This window comes from Folsomia candida, unplaced genomic scaffold (assembly GCF_002217175.1).
Source record: "Folsomia candida strain VU population unplaced genomic scaffold, ASM221717v1 Fcan01_Sc065, whole genome shotgun sequence".
NCBI classification, from domain to species: domain Eukaryota; kingdom Metazoa; phylum Arthropoda; class Collembola; order Entomobryomorpha; family Isotomidae; genus Folsomia; species Folsomia candida.
The window spans coordinates 178,784-194,996 of NW_019091257.1; the positions used below are offsets into that span (position 1 = coordinate 178,784).

General features: G+C 35.4%; 1 protein-coding gene and 1 long non-coding RNA gene across 3 annotated transcripts; both read left to right on the top strand.

The window, feature by feature from the left end:
• The first annotated feature begins 598 nt into the window (after window positions 1-598).
• LOC118433638 lies at window positions 599-7,349 on the top strand. Of its 2 annotated transcripts, XM_035845789.1 has the most exons (9): window positions 599-692; window positions 783-1,020; window positions 1,754-1,824; window positions 1,887-2,338; window positions 2,427-2,558; window positions 2,902-4,387; window positions 4,469-5,467; window positions 5,535-6,274; window positions 6,342-7,349. In XM_035845789.1, exons 3-9 carry the CDS (start codon window positions 1,781-1,783, stop codon window positions 7,217-7,219), a joined length of 4,731 nt encoding a protein of 1,576 aa, XP_035701682.1. In that variant the 5' UTR covers window positions 599-692; window positions 783-1,020; window positions 1,754-1,780; the 3' UTR covers window positions 7,220-7,349. The 2 variants fall into 2 exon arrangements, with proteins under 2 accessions (XP_035701682.1, XP_035701683.1); XM_035845790.1 differs by lacking the exon at window positions 6,342-7,349 and having other exon boundaries at window positions 615-1,020; window positions 5,535-6,000; window positions 6,077-6,234.
• Window positions 7,350-14,181: 6,832 nt separating this feature from the next.
• On the top strand, window positions 14,182-16,075 carry LOC118433644. The gene is made up of 3 exons (XR_004833482.1): window positions 14,182-15,530; window positions 15,602-15,814; window positions 15,890-16,075. It is a non-coding gene; the product is annotated as an uncharacterized LOC118433644 (long non-coding RNA).
• The last annotated feature ends 138 nt before the right edge of the window (window positions 16,076-16,213 follow it).

Sequence of the window (16,213 nt, forward strand, 5' to 3'; positions counted from 1 at the left end):
TGCAGACCCTAAGCACAATCAATGATGGATGTGTTCTGATGAACAGGAAGGTTATTCGAGTATTTTAAGCAATTCGAAAATTTCTTTCATAATGAAAATCACATATCCCACTTAATTGTTGTTTCTTTCAATTTACGAAATAATACTATTATGTATACGACATTTTATAACTAGTTAGTAAGTATTTGCATGCATGAAATTCCAATTATTTTGTGTATATCAGTGCTGCAAAAGAGATAAATACATAAATAAAATGCAGTGGTAAAAAATCCTTTCATGAATATTTCACTCTTAATTGTCAAGAAGTTTAGAAATTCTGTTTTGGCAATTAAATACATACTTATATAGGTGATATTTTCGGGCCATATTTCCAAAAAAGCACGTATGTGACACGAATTAAAAACGCAAAATATATGGCGACATTCATCCCCACTTTGACACTAATTAGGCTCCATAAAATAACGTTACCTCCTCCGCAGTGAAAACTTGTTACCACCTCAGAGTATGCATACGTCATCAAATTGATGTCATCAATGCATTGATGACATGAGTTGAGATGCGTCTCAACCAACTCTGTCAGCGAATGAATTGAGTGGTGGTAAAAACGAGGAAAAGTTACAAATAAAGAACCGGCTGATTTTCTAGTTGTATTATTATTATTCTCCGAATTTACTGAATTTAAATAAATAAAGGTAAAAAGTAGAAAATTTTTAACCGTTTTTGTGATAAAGATAGAGCTTCAAAAGTTGTTCTGATTAAATTCTTGTATTAATTAAGCGCAGGTGGAAAAATATTTATTTTTTGGAAGATTGTTAATTTGCGGAGTCGCGGACGGGACAGTTTATTTTACATTTGTGTTTTGACTGTTAATTATTGAAAGTGGTCTCCTTATCAGGGCGGATAAGTGGCGTGGAGTGACAGGCAAGTGGGAGAAGCTTAGAGAGTACAGTTTGGAAAATATTTGAAACTATTGTGGTTTTAAATGTGCAACGGATTTTCTAGAATTGAGCAATTTTTGTGGTAAGTATTTGTGGTAAGGAATTTTGCATTGCCCGTTAATATTGCTAGGATTTTATTTAAATGTCCATATCACGTGTGATTTGTTATTTGATTACTGGACAAATTATTGTAAACTTCCGCCGATCTAGATAATGCCGAGGTTTAAATTTTAATGCGAGGTTAGTTAAATGCGACATAAAAAGTTTGTCCCTCTTCAGTACACGACGTAATTTGTTATAGAAAATTTCACACTTTCGAATGAGCTAAATGATTCTATTTTTTTCAACGAAATTTAATTTTCACACTCTTCAGTGGTAGACTTTTACTTTCACTTTTCTTCATACAGGCTGACCTTGTGTTTAAGTGGTGCTTAGAAAAGTTGAGAAAGTGAGAAAAAAATACGAAATAAATTACAATGTGAAAAAGCCAGTGGCCTTGGTAGCTTAGTGGAAAACAGTGATATGTATTAAAAAAACCTGGGTTCGATTCTCCCTGGATTTACTAAATTTTTCACAATATTGCAATTCCGTATTTAAAAATAAATAAAAATTGAGAAAGTGAGTTGTTTATCAATTACACTCTTTTTGTAAGTTTAGTATCCTTTAATTTATTGCTTTTAATAGATCGCAATTCTAAATATAGAAAGTATTCACACACCAACTAATTTGCATCCTGTATTTTTTTAGTTTTTTTAATAAAGTTAAATTTCATAAAATGCCAATAAATTTTTATATTTTTGTATTAAAAATTTCAGAAAGCCAAAGAGTACATAACCAACAACATGACGTCACAGTTGGTTTCTGGAAATAATACAAATGATCCAAGGTAAATGAAACTAGCAATTTACTGAAAAAATTATTTACCAATTGATCATTTAATTTTCTTAGACATTTGACACAAAAGCAAACCCTCAAAAAGGACGATACTTTGGTCTACAGTTGCAGCGATATTAAACGTGAAATTGAACAAACTTTGATAAACTTTCAATCCCCTGCATACTGCCAGCCTCGCCATGGACAATTATATCGACTCGCTAATGCAATTTATTATCCTGAAAAAATCCTACTGCAAGATAAAGAACCACTTAAACTTATCACCACAGTTCACAACAATGCAAAATCCAATCAATATCATGGTGCCTTATTCCTCAATGCGAAGACATCTCAGATAATAATCGTCAATAAAGGTACAGACTCACTAGGATCCTTTTGGGCAGACATACGAGCAGTTGTTAACGGCAACTTAGACAATTCACACATCTTGTCTGCAATCACGTTTGCTCTCAAGGTTAGAGATGTGGTTGAAGAATTGGGTGGGATATTACAGATTAATGTGACTGGTGGGTATGGCTTAATTTATTGCTAATTATAAATTATACATAAAAATATTCAAACATGTTATCCTACATATTGTCAATATCATTACAGGTCATTCCCTAGGAGGATTTCTAAGTACCTTACAGGCATTTGCCATGGAGTGGTTACAATTTGAGGAAAATGAAATCCAAGCTAGGGCGATCCACACATATCGGGTGCACGTTGTCGGGTTTGAAAGTCCCGGTACATATCTTCTCTTTACCATGTGCAGCATAACACGAAAGTTCGACACGACCAGCTTCGCACTGGGAGGCAATTAGAAAATTATGTAGAGAAAGGAAAGCCATACTTTAGTACAAGATTTACAGTATACACGATTTGTTGCAAAATACAGTGGTGGTTTTATAGCTTGGAGCACTCTATTTATTAAAGATGTTCATACCAATTTTCGTGAAATTCGGATAAGACACTGACAATTTATTAATACGTTCAGTTTGTAGTCTAATTGGTCGGGTCGAACTTTCCTGTCATGCTGTATATTGTTTGTCTGAATTTTAAAATATTAATTATTTTATATAAACAAAAGGGAGCAAGGACTTCTTGACTAAACTATGGAGCAACTTTTTTAAAGAAGAGCGATATGTCAATAATAAAATCCTGGAATGTCTGGACCTAACTAATTACACAACTGATCCCAATGCCATCAATACTTACGGGTTGCATCTTGGAACCATGTACAGCTTCAGTCCAGCCTTCTATGACCTTGCAGGATGTTACAAAATCAATCTAAGAAATATTAATGCCCACAGTGTAGCCAATTTTGAGACATTATTTGACGAGGAAGAAAACATACAGCAAAACGCTAACCTCAGACAAATACTCGACCATCCACTCACAACAATTATGAGTGGCGGAGAGCTACACAAATTACAACATCGCAGAATGGTAAATATTTCACCAGAGGAAGTATTGAAGTGGAGAAGATTGACAGCTTTTACTCCTCAAGTGAAACAGTTTCTGGAAGCATTTGAACTCGTACGGGATTTAAACGTTATCAAGAATGATGTCCTCCCACCAGAGATAATGGGCATGTTGCAAAGCTACGTTGTAACAATTGGAAATGGGGGGTTCAATGGGGTCCAGTTAACTACACAAAATGTAACAACGGACCAATTTGTCGCAGAAGTAGACATGTCCATGAGAAAGAATCCACACTTCATCCCCCAGCAATTGAATGCAATGAAAAACTGTGCTAAAGAGTGGGTCAGAAATCTTGGATTTACGACAGCGGCATACTTTCAGGGAGAAGTGACAGATTTCAATATTACCGAACAAACCCATATAAAATACTTTCAAGTAGAAAAATTAGAGAGAAAGACAAATATTTCAGTGATCGATCTACTTGTTGGAGTTAATGTCGTCGCGAAAATTTTAAAAAATAAAAAATCCTACCAAATATTTCGAGTTGGTGACCTAGTAGCAGCAGAATTCGATTATCAGAGACACATTACCACTGATGTGGCAATTCTGACGTGCATGGATGACGATGAGATTTACAACGCAGGCAAAATTGCAGACGGCATCGGGGTGAAAGTTATTATAATATCACAAAACCGTGACGGAATTGCACTAAAGTGGGATGACTTGCAGAAGAAATCACAAAATAAAATAATGAATATGGAAGTTAATTTGCAAGGAAAGACGATGCTCGTGTCGGATCTTCACATTCCCGTTGTCATGGAACTGCTAAATAACTTGCTTAAAAAGGAAAGCACTGTGTTCCACCTACCGCCAATTGGACCACTGCCTGAATACTTTGTTGAGGGGAGAATTGCTGAATCAAGAAATTCAATGGGATGTGTACCCCAGTCTCCAATGCAATTACAATTTTCAGCCAGTGTAAATGAATTGAGCGACAAAATACTTATCATAACGGGAACAAGTGGACAGGGGAAGTCTGCATTCCTGACAAATCTTGTAACCAACCAACCACGAGATGGGAATATTACATTATTTCTCCAATTAAGGAAAGTAATCCCGGAATTGAAACTTTTGAAAACTAAATTAATAACGTGAGTTAAATAATAAAAAAATTTCACTTACATATTAATTACTTGAAGATATTATTTTATGGTTTCCATATATATTTTCAGCATGACACAGGATGACGCCGTTGATTTTATCGCCAACTCCATCAAACTTGACGAAATCGAGCGGACCATTTTAAGTCAGAGTTTAATTTCCGTAAATGGGCCTAGACTGAATTTCTTTGTAGATGGTTTTGACGAAGTTTGCCCCGATTATGAAGAGACGCTACTGAAATTATTTCAAATTTTGAATAAATCTACAATGAAGCGGATGTGGATTTCTACAAACTACCATTTTGAAGAAAAACTAGTTCACACTTTAGAATGTCCATCCTACAAAGTTCTTCCATTGTCAGTGGATTCAGCCACTGCGCTCTTATCGAATCGATTAAATGATTTAGTCAAAGGGTGGGTGGGAACGCCGCAGCAAATTAGCCTGTGCCAATCCTGGCTTGCAATTTCGCAACAGTGGACAAACGATGGCTCCATGACGACGCCCTTACTTATCCTCTTACTGGCTGATCACGTAGCTCCAATCGCAAAAGAATTTGTATCTGGTGAAGATATCACGTCACTCTCTCCCCTGAAGATCAACATCATCCAGCTTTTTGACTCCGTCTTTGGAGAGAAGTTAAAAATAACGAAAGACAAGATGAACATACCTGTCGACGGATCTGTAGGCACTTCAGAAATACTTGAAGCCAGCGTAAGGGATCAACATGAATTCCTCGCTCTGAAGGAGTTAGGTGTCTTGGAGAATGCAGACCTCAATCGCGCATTTCCAAGAATGTCGGCAAAACTTGACCCCCAACTTATTTCTCGGCAAGGAATATTTTACCATGATGGTAGCTCGTACTACAGTGTTCATCGCGCATTTGCTGAATATCTTGCTGGAAGTTATTTGTCAAAGGATTTAAGAGTGGAGGATATTGACGAGATAGCAGAAGCCGTTCAGATTGCCATTGTTCGGGAAGTGGCTCAACCTCGATATCTACAATTGTTGAAGAAAGTTATCAATGAAGAATTAAAGGAGATGGGATCCATTCCAGTGGAAAAGTTCAAATCGTATGTGTGCTTAAATTTTTGACAATCTTTTGAAATTTTGAAATACTTTACCATTGTTTTTTTGTAGGTATGGGGAATCATTCATACGTGAAATGAATAAGAATTGGTCAGAAGGTTGCACATTTACTCATCGCATTAATCAAGATGGAAACGCCAACATTTTAGAATTTGTATTGAAAAGTGTGAAAATGTTATCTGACGGGGTGGATACCCTCAAAAATTTTTTGGGGAGCAGGTGCGGTTTTCAACAGTCACCAATGCAGGATACACAGAGTGCCGAAATTGTCAACGTTATGTTCAAATACGCCGATTGTTTAGGTATGGATGAGAAAAAACGCATACTTTTTGGCCTCGGTGAAGACAATTTCAGTTACCTGTCCTCTTTTTCTGTCATCGTTGGACGTGACGAAGCCTTTACTGCGCTGGTAGGTCAGACTCGAGGAGTTTTAGAAGATGAAGAAGTCTCGCACTTATTCTTTTCCGAGGACAAATGGGGATCTACCCTGCTTTGGTCTTCTGTCTGGGCGAATGTGGTGATTTTAGATTCTATTTTGAAAGAAATAAAACATCGTCGACTCCTAAAACCTCTCCAAACCTCCATTTTTCCAGAGGGTGAAGTTTCCCTTTTGAACATGGCTACACGCCTTGGTCATTTCGAGGCATGGGAGAAGTTATACGGTTTCTGCACAACCGAACTTTCATTACCAGAAAATATTCTGAAAAAAGAATTGTACCTGAGGTGGGCTTGTACGGGAAATACAACTGGAATCGCCTTATCTACAGAGGAAAAGGAACAAGTTCTACTGGGTAATTTTTATATTTATTAAGCAACTGGTTTCAAATTATTAAAGTAATTTGAACTCATTTATTAAAGGACTGGACAAGGACGACTTAACAATCTTCGACAACAAGGCGAGACAAGGAGCAATATCAGAACTTCAGTCATTATTAAAAACAGTAAAATCTGATTGTCCAGATATACTAAAGACACAAATTCTTAAAAACTCATTCTCACCCGGTTCCCTATTTACATACGCAATCCCGTACGTTATTACTGACACTAGCAGAGACACAGGGATAGGAGAGTCCCAATATTTTATGAAATTCCTGAGAGAAACTCACCACCCATTTCCAGTAGTGCACTCAAACTCTCACGCAGATCTGTGGGCCTGGATGACTAACAATTTAAATGTGGAGGAACTGAACGAAGCCTTATTTGAGAGGAAGGAAACTTCTGGAAATACCGCATTTTTAATGGCTATAAAATTTGCAGGACCGGGCAACACTTATTTGTATGATAGAATAATAGAACATTTTAACACTGGTTTAACACCCAGCGAGAAAGCAGAGATTCTAAAGATGAGAAACAATCAGAGTCCATTCCATGTCGCCGCTAATGCAAGGGTGGATGACTTTCCCTTGGTCAGAAGTCTGGTCAATGTCGCACTTGCGAATGGAATAGATTTTATGGCAGCCTTTGCGGAGGAGGATGCCGTTGGGGAGAATGTTTGGGAAATTTTGGTCAAATGGGGTCACTTTGTGAGAATGATGGATTTCACGTTGATAGAAAAGAAGATTGTCTTGGATAGAGAGTATGTTCGAAACGCCTTTCATAGAAGTCTTCCCAATGACGGAAGGAATGTTGTTGATATTTTGAAAGCACAAATTGACCAAGGTTGGCAGCAGGTTACAGATGAAGTGAAATTTTACCAAAAAAGGATTGATATGACGGAGGAGTTGGGAGATGATTAAATAATGTTTTACAGTGTCATCATATTTAATTCTGCTAAATATATTATCCTTCTTCAAGCTATGACACATACTTATATACACTTTGCAAAAAATACATTACTGCAAATAAATGAATCATGTAAAATTCAAATCACCCAAAGTTTCATTTCCTTTAATTACCATATTACGTATGAAGAACCGTTTTTCCATTTTTGCTTGTCCAACTGGGGTCTTATATTCCACATTAATGGTCTCCCTTCCATTCGAATTAACCACAGAGCCTGAATTTTTTGTATTTGCTCTATTCATGAAATTATATCTCGCTAATGTTTGGTGGGAAAATTTTGAAAAAAATTGTCAATGAAAAGGAAACCTTTATCCTTCGAAATATATTTTTTCTTTGTGCATACATCTAATAATGCCCAAGAAATCCCCTCCCGAAGTGGAGGGTATGGTAAAAGCCTTTTCCGGTGAAGGATTGACCTCCAGGGTCATAGTGCATCGCTCAAAAGTTCTCGGACATGTCATATCTCAGAGGTCAGTGTCTAATGTTAAATATATTTAACATGGCCCTAATATGTACGTCTACAAATTTTACACTGGCCACGACTGATTGCCAAGGGACATTGGAAGCTGATAGCTTGAAGCAGATCATTACTACCAATATTCCCACCCAAGTGTATACGGAATATTTATTCAGTGAAAATGATTACAAATGACTTTATTTTCACCTAAAAAGAAATAATTCTATGCAAATTTTTTATCATAATAAAATGAAATTGGTGTTTCGGTAGACCGAAATTATACAGCATTAGGCAAGATTATACGGAATGGTTCCTTAGGTCGTACCAAATTACCCTCTCAATGAAATCTCGAAATTTAAAAACCATATGATAGATAAATTCACTGAGATAATATAAACATATATTTGAAATCAGAAATTTTCGATATGGGTCCTAAAATTGACCCTAAAGTGTTCAATGCTGTAAAAGCAGTTTGCGCGGCTGGATTGACCTATAAAAAAATACTAAAGCAACTCAGATATCAAAAAATCACAATTTCCATAAGTACATACTATAGAATAAAGAACTCAATCGGAAAAAGAAATCAGGTCATCGATTTGGGCCTTCCACAGCCTCCTAATCGGTACCCCCAGAAAATGCGAAAACCGACGCTGAGCAGGAAAATTGCTCCTGCAACGACAAAAGAAAATCTAGCATCGCAAAATCAGTTGGCGGAGAAATGTAAGGTCCTCCAGCACACAATAAACCGAAGTATTCATAACGATTTAAGTAAAAAGACCCTTAAAATGAAAACAGTGCATGCGCTCCAACCGCGTCACCACAAAATAAGGAAGTCAACTTCTCGGACGCTCTACCGGATTCATCTTGCAGGAAAAAAGTCAAACTTTTTGTAACATTGAACGACGCACTTTTTTCCATTCAAAATTGTAACGGTTACGCCGAATCTGCTATTTACAGTCCCACAATGAAATAGAAAAGTTTGCATCCGAAAAAGTGACAAGTTTGCGGACAAAATAATGATCGTGGGCGTTAGACAGGTCTTGGGGCACTCGATTAAATTCGATTTCCACACAATGTAAAGATAAATGCTGCCTATCATGTGCACAATGTTTTAAAACCACTTTTGGCGAAAAAAAATCCAAAACGATATCCTGGCGACACTCACAAGCTTTCTCTCCGCCATTCCGCGGCGTCCTAGACGCCGCTCGGATCACTGCCCAGTATGCAGCGGTGTTAAAAGAAAAGCTCAAAATTTCATTTATTCCTAATAAAGAAATGCCACACTCTTAAAAAAATCAATAACCGCTGGTATTGATAGGTGACTCTACCGCCATGGTATTGATCCGGTATGAAATTAATACTACGCGGTAAAACAGTTAATACTGGGTGGTATTAGAAGTATTACTACCCCATTTTGATTTAATACCGGTTCAATACCAATATGGTATATCTGTTTAATACCATCTCGGTAGAGTCACATTCAATACCACGTTTCTAAGAGTGCAGGGGAGTCCAATGATGCATTGCTCATATTTTTGACTTACTTGGAACATTTTCAAAATCAATTTGAAAACGAAGTGAAAATTTAATTTAATGATTTTGCAAAGTTTTTTTTGAACGAAGGAAAGTGAGCCCTTGAATGTTCTTTATAGTTTTCAATTCCTGGAAACTGCGACTGCTTTCCATATCAGAAAACGATGGGGAACACGTAGAAAACACTAAAAATATTCACCGACGGGTGCATCGACCAAAAAATTAAAGTAGAACCATTCCGTATAATTTTGCCTAATGCTCAGTATAAGGTACAATTCTATCTGATTAGAACAGCTTGTAATCGGTGGGCCTCCCATTGATTTTAAAATTTAATACAAAATTTCAATTAATTGAAGGAGATAAAAAATCAGTATAGTTGGATAATTTTTCCAATTTTCCTTTTCATCTTTCATTAGATAACATTGTGACATAAATTTCTGCGTTCCATTCCTGCTCTAATTTTCCAAAGAGCAGTACCATTTTTATTGTATACTATTTTTTCTATGTACCATTTTTTTATATACCATATTTTCCTGTACCATTTTTTCCGGTCACCAAATATATATGTAAGCTTCATATAAATGGATTTATTTACTACTTATATTACAATTACCTAGAATGACACTAAAATTTATCATGATTTATCTTAATATTAATTATAAGCTGGAAACTGTGAACCAGGAACATTGCCGACAATTTTTATCACCTTTAAAGTAAACTACGTAGTGTTGGTTATAAAAGCAATTTTACGGTTGCCTTTTCTGATTTACTCTGATGATATTGTAATACACACCCACGGCTGTGACACAGAAGGCATAATTAACAAACCCGGAGTCGTGTTTTGACAAAATGTGTGCCTGGTTCATAGAAAACAAAATGTTTGTAAACTTCGGTAACACTAAATTTATGCTATTCTGTAAAGAGCACGACTCCCTACCAGATAACATAAGACCATTTGTTGTACAAGGTCACACAATAGAACGAGTGACCAGCTTTAAATATCTAGGTATTGTTTTAGATCCTGCCCTAAATTTTAATATTCATTATGACTTAGTTTTAAAGAAAATATGTAGTAGAATAAGCTTTATTACAAGTGTAAAAAGATACTTAAACATTCAGTCGATGAAAGCGATGGTCAACGCACATTTACACTCTGTAACAGATTATTGTTTAGACATCTGGGCGATTCAAGGCGACAAAAAGTTAGACACTATCCAAATGAAAATAGACAAATTCCTTTGTTCCTATTTTTACCCGAGAATCGCCAAGAGGAAAGCCCACAAAGTTCTCAATTTCTCCAAAATCCGCAAATCTGAAGACATGGCAAAAATTAGAAACGACTGTAATTTTCTAACTTTGACTATGTAACCTTAAAAGACACGTACAAAAGGTGGTCGCTGGGCAAAATAATTTTTACTGACAGAAGCACAAATTTGAATTTATCTATGCCAAAAATTAACGCGATTATTCACAGAACTGAATCAATGAAGCGGTCACTACAGTATCGAATGTACAAGTTATGGAACAATCTCCCCAAAGACTGGACCCTCAAAGATATGTCTTACCTAATTTTCTGTTACAAGGTTAAAGAGTTCATTATTAACAAGCGTGAAATATAAAATGTAAAACATAATCTGACATTATTAAGTAATATAGTTATAGCTTTAATTTTAATTAGGTTATTTTAATTAGTTTATTTCAAAATTATATTCGAGATTTGTCTTCCGGAGTCCAGAGCTGAAAATCAGTACTTGTGCTGACGCTCATACGACTCCTATAATAAAAACCTATCAATCAATCAATCAATCAATCAATACGATGGCTTAAATTGCGCAGATATTTAATGTCTGCGCAACTGTGTTTCTGTATATAAAAATACAGTTAATTCCTTACTTTAATATATTCCAAATTTTGGAATTGAAAAGTGACAGTAATCTTATAATCTTTAAAAACTTTTGCCAGACCGCATTGTACAGCAATATTGAACCATTTGCAATCGTGCGCGTTTTTTGCGCAGAAAATAAATCTCTTTCATGATGCAAGAAATGAAAAAAACCACAGGAAATGTAAGAAACTGCAATAAATTTTTCTTATGTATACAAAATGGTCACATCCAGCTCACAATCATCTTACACTTAATGAAAATTGATGCGTCTTAACCATACAATTATTTTGTTATAGACTATTTTAATAAGACATTGCGGAAAAATTGATGAAAAAGCTGATGATTAAGTATTTTTAAATTATTGGGTGCTCAGAATTATCCGTCTATAAATAATATAGTGTATGGTCAAGAAACTTGACCATACTAGCATTTTAATGTCAATATATCCTTCTTGACTAAATATTGATCTAAATATTGACACCAGTTTGACGTGGCTGATCAATGTAACCCACAGAGGATCATAAATCACGCCAAAAATCGTGATAGTTTATTTTTCACTTTATAGCTAGGCTTTTAGTTATATAATGTTAAGGTATTTCATAAATACGTTCCTCAGGTTGCTAAGTAAATTCTGTGAGGGTATTCACGAAAGGTTCGCAAGTTCGTATCGCAACAATACAGATTTGTGAACCTTTAACTAACGAAAATAGCCAAGGAAATACGCAAGTTCACAAGACAAATTTCCATGATAACATCTTACGAGCTTGCGAATTTTATTTTTTTTTGCGCACGTTGTGAACCATTTGTGCATAACCTCTATGTTTGTTTTAAATTTCTTACGTTTCTTGCAAAAAAGTGGCCGTAGAAAAACTGCATTTCTTGCATTTAAATCAGCCAACTGGTTTTTTTAAGCGGTGCCATGAACATTTGTTCAAAGGATGTATATAATTTACGACTATTGTAAAATATTCAACCGCAAAAGAAATTATTTTACTGTCATACGGATCATGATTAATAAATTTAATCCCGCAATTTGTAATTGCAATGTAGGACCGACAAAGTTGGAAAAATTACAATATAATTTTAACATCTTTCCATAGATTATGGTGTTAACAAGGTAATGCTAACATTGTTAGAATTACCTTTTTTCAATTAATTAATACTGCTTTGTGTATGTGCGTTATACTGGGAAAGAAAATAAATTCTAATCCAATCCATTCAGTGTAATCCTCCATCATAGTAAATTTGAGAAGAGATTTATTTAATAGCTCAGAAATAAATGAAATTCGTATATAATGAGTTCGCATAACGGAGTATGAGCATCAATAAGATTTATTTCGTGATACCTGAAAATATTCAACTTATTTCAACATCTGGTTTCACAGGTATCAATATTTTTGCCGCATTACATTAAATTTTATTTGAGAATAAAATATAACATCATCTAGTTTTTGGAAGAATTTTTTAGAAATTTAAAATTAAGCATTTTAGATTTTCTAAATATTTAAAAATATTAAGGAATTTTTAAATATCTTCAATAAGCAATAAACGAGAATCCTTAAAGAAGAACGCATTACGGCAACTTATGCAGGATTTAGAATATTTGTATTTTTTTGTATTTTGTTAAGTTACAACCTTTAACATGTTTCAACTTTCTCATAACGAACCTTATCAGATAGTTGAAGTTGCGTGTTTACCTTATCATATGGTTAACATGCATCTTCCATACCACATATTTAACTTCCGGACCGGAAGTTCCGGTTCAGATAATTAAGTACTAACCTACAAAACATTAGAATTATTTTACTTCTTCTATATATATGTTTAAACTTCGGTCCTGACCAAGGCTCAAAGTTCAAATTTACAAGAATCAAAATAATTCCAATGGAGATGCCCTTGGAATAAACCTGCAATATCAATTAAAAATTTTTAATTGATTAAACTTTTATTTCTCCTTAGACATGGCCAACAATTTAAGGAAACTTACCTACCTCCTCGCCCTAGTCTACCTGGCCTTCCTGATCACTTGCATCCATGGGGAAACCTGTTTTGCATCATCCGCCTACTCGACATGTACCTCGAAAATTACCATGCAACCGTTTGATGGCATAGTTCGTTATGAAATCACCCAAGGTCACTTCACCCCTCCTGAACTCTGCTGCGATATGTACACTATGGTTGGAAGTGGGGGAGTTTGGAAACATATTGGCTGTACAGGAGGAAACGACTCATTGTCTGGAATCGTTGCTTGGTCTTGGGGTTATGTTCATGCGAATTATCAACCGCAAATTAAATGTCAAAGGATCGTTTCAGGAAGAAATTTATCTTGGAGCTATTCATTACTTTGACTTCTAACATTCTAATCAATATGGACAAAAATTATTGCACGTAATTGGGATGAGATAATTACAAAAAAATAAAATCACGGATAAAAACCTTAATACAGAGCTCACAAATATATGTACAACTACATAAACTAAAACTAATGATTGGAATATAAATTAAATTTAAATTTAAATATATCGTTTGAATTTTGGATTCAAATTCACGTTTCTCTATCAGACGAGAAACGAAGATCTTTTTCATTCACTCCCATGCATAGAATCGGGTATTTTAAAAATTCTGAAACTTAGCAAAAATTTATATTAGTATCATACCCCAAGCGGCCACCATTATCCTGGGGATATCTCATTCAGCTCATTGTCGGAGTTTGCATGATGTGTCCAACAATGTGATCCTACAGAGTTCCAGCGTGCATCTTGTTATGATGTTATCTTGTGCCGTAACCTACTCACATATAGATCTCCTTCGGACATCATTTTAAGATGATAAATCTGGCCATGGGGAAATTCGACAGTAATATTATGGCGGTAGTTTAATGTGTCAACTTCATTTGTAAACATGCCAAAAAAATTGTATAGTTTATCTCAAAAACAAATTCACAGACAAATTAGTAAAAATATTGAAAAAAATCTTCAAAGTGCAGAACTATTTAGAGTTGTTGATTCAGAAAGTAAACTTGTTCAAGAAGTAGTTGTAGATTCCCCTCTTACTGATTTAGTCACGGCTGACCCTCCAAAAGCTGACAATTTAAGTTTCGAATCTGCTTGTTCGAAGGAAAAAGGTGTCAATATTGCTTTTCCTCTTGTTCACTGTTAATAAGAAAAATTTACGCTATCGTCCATTTCCTGGAAACCAGCGAGGTGGAGGTGGTCCCTAAAATATGGCTCGAGAATAATGAAACAGGACAGCTAAAGTGTTGGTGGCCCCTTATAAGACATCCAAGAAGGTTAGCCATGCAGTTGAGGAACAATATCCAGTGCAAATGGAGACTTGGGTAATTAACAACGCAAAGATTCTTGGACGATATGGTAATCTTATTTTAACTGCAACAATATAGCACCAATATTCATGACGTAGATGCTACATTGTTAAGTAATACTCCACCATATAGATATTTAGTCGTTACAAATATAAATATGATTGTTGGGGGATGATGATATGATTGTGTAATCTAGAAATACATTTTGAGCCTAGTTTTGTCACTAGGTACACTGTTACAAAACATTTAAAAGATAGGAGCAACTTGAGACTAGTTTTGTCACTAGGTACACTGTTACAAAACATTGAGAATAGTTTGTCACCAGGGCATAGTGCCGAGAGATTAGTTAGATGATGAGAGAAGTGTGCTCCGGGAGACTCGACCAGAGGAGAGAGAGAGCAGGTTTGGAGATTGAAGAAGAAGCATCAGGCTTATGAGCAGTCTCAGAAATAATTAAAATTTAGGTGGATAAGTCTTAACAAGTAGTTCTAAGTAGTAATTAAGTGGTAGTATCATTTAAGGTTATGGTTAAGAGTTAGTTTTAGTGTTTATCAATATAATAGTGTAACATATAACGTTCAGTTTAATTATTAAAATATATTTCGGTTAAAACTTGAAATCCTCCCAGTTTCTATAAAGCGGTTTAAATACTAAATAGGGGCGTATCTAACGGGTACGTGAACCAAGTCGGACGCCAAATCCAAGGATGGCGTTACATAACATTTTCAAATAGGTTTATGCCAACTTATTGAAGGATAACATTAATATGTTGGGTTTGTATTTTAGAAACATACGCCGCTGCCCTCAAGAATCTACCCCAGGCCGAGGTCACATCAAATTTGGAGTCGGAGGACGACTTCATACAGGGATGAAATGTCGTCCGTATTCCAGCTCCTTCTAGTGATGATGATAGTCCTGCCCAGTGTGAAAAAATAATATCTGGAAAAAGGAACAAGACGATTCAACACAATTCGTCACTACCTCCACCCCCCGAGCCATCGCGTCAAATTGCTTTTCGATTAGCAGAAGGTTCCGGGACTCAATGGAAGGATACAGCAAATACGACACGTAATTGTTTGCTAAAAATGTCTAATGATAATGTCTAATTCAAATTTAAAATAGTAAATATTCCCTTTCAGACGTAGACCGATATGAGTCGCCAGTGTCGACGATGTCAAAGCCAGTGTCGTCGTCATTACCACTTCGACTTGATAAGACACCCATCACCACTGACCAAACCAACACTGAGATTCTACCCGATGATGTTGCAAGTCAGTTTTGCTGGGATGGAATAAGGAAAACAAATGGTAAACTTCCATTTAAGGACTTGAAGCTGACGAATGCCATCTTTAGTAAGTATGCGTTTTAATTGAGAATTAGTACTATTACAATTCGGAACTATGCTATTTTAACTATTATTCATACAGTTAAATCCACGACCACTGGAAACTGCTCGGAAGTAACGAAGCACGATTTCAAGAAGAAATGTGCATCTTGGTTGATACACGCACCAGATCGCATTAAAAACGTCAGTGGACAATATAACTAATTGATTTCTATAAATATAAAATACATAACTCATGTTTACTCATTTACTCTATTTTCAGGTTAAGCCGAAGGCAAAGAATAAGGATTCAATTGCTTAATTTCATATGGTTGAAATTATTATTAAGAATTTAATTGTTGAACGATTAATTTTGATATTGTTTGTAATAAAATATTGAAATTGAGAAACATGAAATAAGATTTTA